Source organism: Mesoplodon mirus (genome assembly GCF_964341445.2).
Source record: "Mesoplodon mirus genome assembly, chromosome: 6".
In the NCBI taxonomy this organism is placed as follows: Eukaryota; Metazoa; Chordata; class Mammalia; order Artiodactyla; family Ziphiidae; genus Mesoplodon; species Mesoplodon mirus.
In genome coordinates, this window is record NC_138982.1 from 106,241,902 (window position 1) to 106,249,795 (window position 7,894).

At 37.0% G+C, this 7,894-nt stretch overlaps 1 protein-coding gene across 1 annotated transcript; it reads right to left on the reverse strand.

Moving 5' to 3' along the window:
• Nucleotides 1-917: 917 nt before the first annotated feature.
• Nucleotides 918-3,077, reverse strand: CSNK2A2IP (casein kinase 2 subunit alpha' interacting protein; the record flags this gene model as incomplete). Its single annotated transcript, XM_082625510.1, is given in 2 exon segments — nt 918-1,730; nt 1,734-3,077. Coding segments are annotated over 2 exon segments (2,157 nt in total).
• Nucleotides 3,078-7,894: the final 4,817 nt, after the last annotated feature.

Consider the following 7,894-nt stretch of genomic DNA (forward strand, 5'->3'; position numbering starts at 1 on the left):
CCATATTGAGTTTGAGGTGCCTGTGCAATGTTCCACTGGAAAAGTCCAATATGCAAGCTGGTGTTCAGAGAGATGTGGATGGAGAGGCAGAAGTGTGAGCCATCAGTGCATGCAAGAGAAGCTAATTCTAGCCCTTGGGGTTAGAGATAATCACTTAAGGTAGTAGGTAAGACAATTCCCTCCTTTTCCCACTACTAGTGGACCCAGTGGAACAGAAACATTTTAAAACATTTTTATTAACCCGTTTAGGTTGTATAGGTAGAAGTGATGAACAAGTGACTCTAGAGCCCATAATTTAAATGTTGGCACAGTCAGAATAAGGTAGGGTTGTCTGCATCAGTTAGGTATTCTTTCCTGAGATTTGCTAACTAAAGTTGAGTAAATCATTGCATTTTAGAGTGTGGGATCTTAGCATAGATGAATTTTCCCTAGGAACACATAACTGAAAAGATTCCTTTCTATATATATTCTTACCTGTTGAACATGATGTGAATTTTCTTTACAGGTAGGGAAATGGATTAGCATACACTGGTTTAAGGATACTGTCATTATTATATCTTATGAGGAAGGAGAATAACAATGAGTTAGATACTGTTCAGGGCAAGACAAATGAGGTGTTTCTGGTCTATGGCCAATTATTATTAATTCATTTAACAATTATTTTATAGTGGTTACTGTAAGCAAGGCATTTGGTTAAAAACATAGGATTCAATTTGGCTTCTAGGAGATCATAGTCTATTATTTAAGTAGAAAATAGACTTAAGAGTAATAGTTCCCCTGAACTAGCTGCTTCATCAGCTGAATTATAGAGGCACACTTAGTTAATACTAAGAATTTTAATAAGCATGATAGGAAATCAATCTCTAATGTCAAAGAACTAAGAGGTCAATTGCATTCAAAGAAACAAAAAAGTTAATTTAATCAAGATTTCTCTCATTTTGAACCTTTGTCTGGAACATTTTGAACAGTATCTTTGGCCCCTTTCTCCTTTTTACTGTGGTGCTATTCCTCATAGGCCTTGTTTTGGGAGATGGTGATTGACTTGGACATGGTTTTCCAGGAAGTGGCTGGTGATTTTTACTACATATAAACTCAAGCCAGAAGACCCCTGGAGGCAGCCGTTGGTAACTAAGCACCTTAGTGGACACACAACCTGAGAGAGTAGATGTGGTAGACTCTTTCAGAGGAGGAGAGGGTAAAGGGGGTGTAGTGGAAGAGGAAGAGGAAGAAGAGGATGATGAGGAGGATGATGAGGAGGAAGAGGAGGGGAGTACGGACTGTGACTGAGGGTTACTACTTTTCTTAACATAGAGCAGACAATCTATAGCTTGGGGCTGTTGGCTTACAGCTTGGTTTTCAGGGGCTACTGTCAGCCATGTTTTCTTCACATTAGCCTCCTTGGTGATATCAGGTTCAGATGTAGGGAAAAATTTTGATATCTCCCCCATTCCTTCAAAGTTTTCTTCAGGGACTTCATCCGGCTGATTTTCTTTCACAGGGAATGAAAAAGAAGTCTCTGGTAGGGAAAGGACAAAAACTAGTTTCACCTCTATTTCTCCCTCAGGAGTGGTCTCAGGTGCTGGGCTGACAGATAGTGTTGCAGCACGAGGGTCTTTCCTTCCTGTAAGATGGTTACACTGAGATTTTATGCAGGAAGCACAAGCTAAACAAACCATATAACTTGATGAAAGGCGGGGACCAGGATGAGGATTTGCCTGTCCCCTCATCCTTCAAAAGAGAATCTGCCTACAGAGCTCTCTCTGGATTCTGACCTTAGAGAGAGAATTGATAATTTTATTTACAACATCATCAGGGACCGTTCCACCTTTGATAATGTAGGAATGAATATAACCTAAAGTCCATCGAATTTCCTTATTTGGTTCTGTCTTTTCATAAAGACCAAAACTGCTTTTACTCTGGAGTCTGGAGCCCAATGTTAAAGCAGCTCTGTTCCTGATGCAGTGTTTGGAGCTTAATAATGATGGACCTGAGATATTTGGTTTGGGATGGGGTGAGGGAAGATCTGTGGCCTCGTGTTTGTCACTTAGTGAAGTGGTGTTCTGAAATTTTGAGTGACACACTGGTGAACTCAAGGTTCTGAAGTTACGATCAAGTGTTTTGGGCTGGAACAATGACAAACTCTTTGACTGATGCACAGAATGTGGTAAAGGTGATTTCCTTTCTTTTGAGTTGGACAACGTTAATCTCAGAACACTGGAATTAGAGCTCAATACAGGTGTTGTCTGAGGTCTGGAATCAGGTAACCATGAGCTCAGAGTCATCTGACTGGGCTCCAAAGAAGGTGATGTCTGAAGCAAGCCATGTATTTGAGGTGTAGATTTGAGTGATGGTGAGCTCAAACATCTTTGATTGTGCTCTAACAAAGAGGTCCAAAGGCTATCCAATGAAGAGGATTTCTGAGGCTTGGACTGGGGTAACGCTGAGCTAAAGGCTTTTTGATTAGGTCCCAAAGATGACAGTGTCCATAGGTATTCTGGGGAAGGAGTTTCTTGATGTTTGAGGGCATATAATGATGAACTTGAGACTCTTCGATTAGACTTCAGTGAAGGTGTTATCCAACAAAGGTCTAGGGAAGATGTATTCTGAGGATTGGGAAAGGATAATCGTGAGCTCCAGGCTGTTTGATTGGGCTCTGGCAATGATGTCCTGGTGAGGTCAAGTGAAGATGTGATCTGAGGTTTGGCATGGGACAACGGTGAGCTCAAGCTTTTCTTATTAGGCCACAAGGGAGTTCTCTGGTGGAGGTGTAGTGAAGGTGTGGCCTGACATTTGGAGTGAGATAATGGTGATTTCAGAGCCCTGTTATAGAGGTCCTGTGAAATTGTGTCCTGAGACTTGGCAGAGGGCAATGTTGAGCATATCTGTACCTTCTGGTTAGAGTTTAGGGGATGCACTGCAGGGTTATTACTATGGGATTCAACTCTGACCACAGATTGGTTATTGGGTTGCTTTTGTTTTTCATCTATGTGTTGATGTGTTAATGAGCTGCTTGTGGCCAGTTGGTAAGAGCATTCTAATGGCACAAACTGTTGACCATAGTATGCTAGTGGCACCATCTTGTGTTAGTCTAGAGGCCTTTCTGAAAGCAGTTGGCTTGCAGGGATGTTTTAGTAACTGATAGAGTCTTTTAGCTGGATTCCATGGACAACAAATACTTTTAAATAAAAAACTTAGGTAGTTTCTATCATCTATCATGTAACCTTTTTGTTAATTCCTAAATATTATAGAGTGTTTCAAAATTGAAGCATAAATGAGGTTGAAAAAAGTGTCACCAATTGGGATTCTTCTCTGTCTTCTCTTTAGAGTTTTTTCCTCTTGAGGAAATAATGCCTGTTAACAAAAGAGTGAAGAAGGTTCAGAAGAGATCCTGATAAGGATATTAATTTTCTCAAACAATTTGTAGTGACTAGAGAACTACTGTGTGTGTAACTTTTGAATTAAGCTTTCTAAATGCCCAATTGCCCATCTGTAAAATAGATAAACATAATGTTTAATTTATTGGGCTAAAGACTAAATAATATATCTAAAATGTGTAACAGTGCCCAAGATATAAGAGATGCTCAATAAAAGGTAATAGTTATTGTTGGTACTCTTTCAATGATTGCTTTAGTAAAAAAAAAAAAAAAAAAAAAAAAGTCTGTGATAAGTTTATTGCATGAAATAAGAGAATCTTAAAGAAAGTGAAATGGAAGTTCTGATATGTTAGTTTTCAATTTAGATTCAATTACCCATCATTATCACCTTTTAGCTTACTTCCAAAAGTCCATAATTCTAGTTGAATGTCTATTGCATACTTTCAGTCTTAGTCTTATTTGTCACTATTGCAGCTTTTGAAACTGTTGATCACTACCTTTTCAAACAATGTTCTTCATTCATGTCCATTATTTCTCTCTACTCTGATTCTCTCATTCGTTCTCTTATTTCTCTCCAGGTCTTCACTGAATTGTTTTCTTTTGTTCTCAACTCAGTGTAGTTCTCAGACTTACATCACCAGTTTTGTCCTATTTTCACTTTATTCCTAAGGAATCACATTAGTTATACTTAGGATGTTAAAATGAACTATAGAAAGTTCATAAAAAACAGAACCTTCTATCTGGTCAAAAGGGATACAACCATTTACTACTCAGGAAACACAGCTATGGTGCTTCTTAAAAAGCAACACATGGGCTTCCCTGGTGGCTCAGTGGTTGAGAGTCTGCCTGCCAATGCAGGGGACATGGGTTCGTGCCGCGGTCCGGGAAGATCCCACATGCCGCGGAGCAGCTAAGCCCGTGAGACATGGCCACTGAGCCTGCGCGTCCGGAGCCTGTGCTCCACAACGGGAGAGGCCACAACTTTCCCACAAAGAAAACACAAGACCCTGATTGCTTCCCTGGTGCATTCCACAAAACATTTAAGAAAGAAAGAATACCAGTTCTGCAAATGTTCTTCCAAAAAATTAAAATGGAACAATTTCTTCCTAACTCATTCTATGAATTAATCATTACCCTGATACCAAATTCAAACAAAAACATTATTAGATTATAAAAAAATATAGACCAATATTCTTCATATAAATGCAAAAATTCCAAACAAAATTTTATCAAGCCAAATCGAAAAATATATAAAAAAGATAATACACTTCTTCAAAATCCATGAACCCAATCTTATCATAAGATACCAGCCAAGCCCAAACCGAGGAAAATTCTACAAAATTTTTCACCAGTACTCTTCAAATGTGACAAAGTCATGAAAAACAAGGAAAGACAGAGAAACTGTCACACACTGGAGAAATCTAAACATAATGACTAAAGGCAACGTTGTATCCTGGACTGGATCCTGGGTCAGCAAGAAGATATTAAAGAAAAATCTGGTGAAATTCTATTAAAATCTGTAGTTCATTTAATAGTATTGTACCAATGTTAATTTCTTTGTTTTGATAAATATGCCATGGTTATGTAAGATATTAACACTACAAAAAGCTGAGTAAAGGGTCTAAATGCAAAGGAGCTAAAACACACAAAAAACTGAAAAAGAAGAAAGTTGGAAGACCAACATTACCTGATTTCAAGACATTAAAAAGCAAAAATAGTCAAAACTGTCTGGTATTGGCATAAAGGTAGACAAATTGATCAATAGAACAGAATAAGAAGTTCAGAAATAGACCCACATATATATAGATAGCTGATTTTTTAAAATAGTGTGAAGGTAATTCAGTGGAGAATAATCCTTTCAAATTACATTGTAATAATTAGATATATACAGCTGCACAAAATAAACTTTGATACATATCTCACATTACACACAAAAATCAATTCATAATGGGATCATACATCTAACATGAAACATAAAACTATAGAAAACATAGGAGAAAATCTTTGTGATTTTGCATTTTGCAATAGATTTTTAAATGTGACATGAAAAGCACAATCAATAAAAGAACATGAATAAATTGAATTTCACCAAAATTGAAAACTTCTGCTATTCATAAGACACTGTTAAGAAAGTGAAAAGAAAAAGCCATAAACTTAAGGAAAATATTTGCAAAGCATATATCTGATAAAGGACTTGTTATTAAGAGTTTATAGACAGAGCTTAAGAAAGCAAACAATCCAATAAAAAATGAGCAAAATATCTGGACAGCTTTCCAAAGATGATATGTGAATGGGAAATAAGTACAGGAAAAGATTTCATCAAGGCAGAATAGAGACACAGATGTAGAGAACAAATATATGGACACCAAGGGGGAAAAACGGAGTGTGGGGGGTGGTGGTGTGATGAATTAGGAGATTGGGATTGACATATATACACTAATATGTATAAAATAGATAACAAATAAGAATCTGCTGTATATAAAAAAAAGAAACACAGAAAGAAAAGATTTCAACATCATTATTCATTAGGAAATGCAAATTGAAACCACATGAGAGACAACTAAATACCTATTAGAACAGTTAACATTTTAAAAATTGTCCATACTAAGCATTGACAAGGATGTAGAGAAAATGGAACTCTCATACATTGCTGGTTGAAATATATAATAACACAAGAAGTTTGGAAACAGTTGACCATTTTTTTCAAAAGCAAAGGATGCCTGTATCATATAATCCAGCCTACTCCTAGTATTTACCTGAGAGAAAAGGAATCATACCCTATATAAGAAGGCTGATAGAAATATGCTCACTGAAGCATTAGTTTAATAGTCCAAACTGGAAATAACCCAATGGTCATCGACAAGTGAATGGATTAACAAATTGCAGTAAATCCATTTATCAGTATACTACTACTACCAGTCTCAGGAATCTTATGTGCAGATGAGTGTTTGGCAACAAGACGTCCACAAAATGATAGAAAAAAGAACTGATATAAAACAAAAATAGACCCACAAGCCAACCGCTTTCAAATGTAAGCCCTTCTAGAACAAAAAGAGTACAATGAGACACATGCTTTGTGTTCTCAATAAACCATCAAAAGAGAAATAAATGCGTGCACCAGGAAACCCATGCAATAAAAACATAAATAATGCATCAATGCCTTAAAAACTGGTGAAGATTGGTTTAGGATTTAAAATATTCAGTATTCTTGTTGTGTGTATAGATTAATTTTCTAACAATTTCTACTTGAGTTAATACTCAGAATACATAATATATAAATCTGTTTTTATTTTGGGCTGAAGTAACCTAACATTGTTTTTTTAATCTGCTCAATTGTTTGATTTGTTTAGACCAAATTGACTCCTGTCTGCCAAACTCTCAGGCCTATATTAAGATTTTTACAATTCAAGAGATTTGAATTTAGAGAATTTCTTGGAAATCTTAATGCACCAAACTCAGAGTGAGGATTGATCACTCAAAGAGGATAATCCTCTTTTGGGAAACAACTGCATAAGTGGCTCTGGCTTAGATGTACAGAAGACTTCAGAAGAAACCTCTGTAATCCGAGGTTTATCTCTAGCCTGACATGAGTACCTGACATTTCTACCTTGTTGAGCTCAGACATTTCAGCTTTCATCTTCTCCCATATATAAACCCATGAGAGTATCTCTCAGATTTATACTTCAAGACTACCTTCTCTGAACTCTTTTTATCATTCATGCTCACTAATCTACGTATTTTTTATTGTAAAAGTGCCTCTTACTAAAAGAAGTTTCATGAAAACTAAAAATCTAGCTGTTTCAATGATTCTTAGAAACAGAGCTACTCTCACGCCAGGCAATCTTGTAGACTATATGCTGCTTTCATTCCCTGTGAAGAAAAGCAATCCAGAGAAGACTATGTTCTAATGCACAGAAAAAGAAATATAACTAAATATAATTGCTACTGTTTCTACAGTTCTCTATTCCATAAAAACTGTGAGCAAATTCTGCCATTTTTTACCTTCAATCAAGTGGTCACCCAAGCATAGGGACCTGTTAGTGGAGTCTACCCATGAGCTCTGCAGGAATCCATCCAGAAGCCAAATATCACTGCCACACAGCTGTACTCGACACTGTCTATCCTCTCTGTCTTCATCTCTCAGACAAATTCAGGAACCATGGGTTTGGTGAGTAAAGAGCTAAGTCAGCCTAGTTTGGCCACACTAGATACACTGGATATTTTCAACAAGGCCACAGAAAAATATGCTCTGTAAAAATCCATTAATTTTCAGGCTTCTGTATTTTTTTTTATTTAATTTCAGAAAAATTTCCTCAGAAACAATGTTAAAACATCCACTTTCCATATCTTAACAGAATAAAAATGTCCTACCTACCCTCTTCCCCCATGACAAGTGCATAGGGCGCAATGAATCTAAACCAAGTCCAAAAATGGGAGAGACTGAGGAGTAGAGGCAAAGAGTGGCGGCTCCTTGGCACGGTGTGAATCAAGACAGTTTGCTAGGATTCATCCCTTCCCAC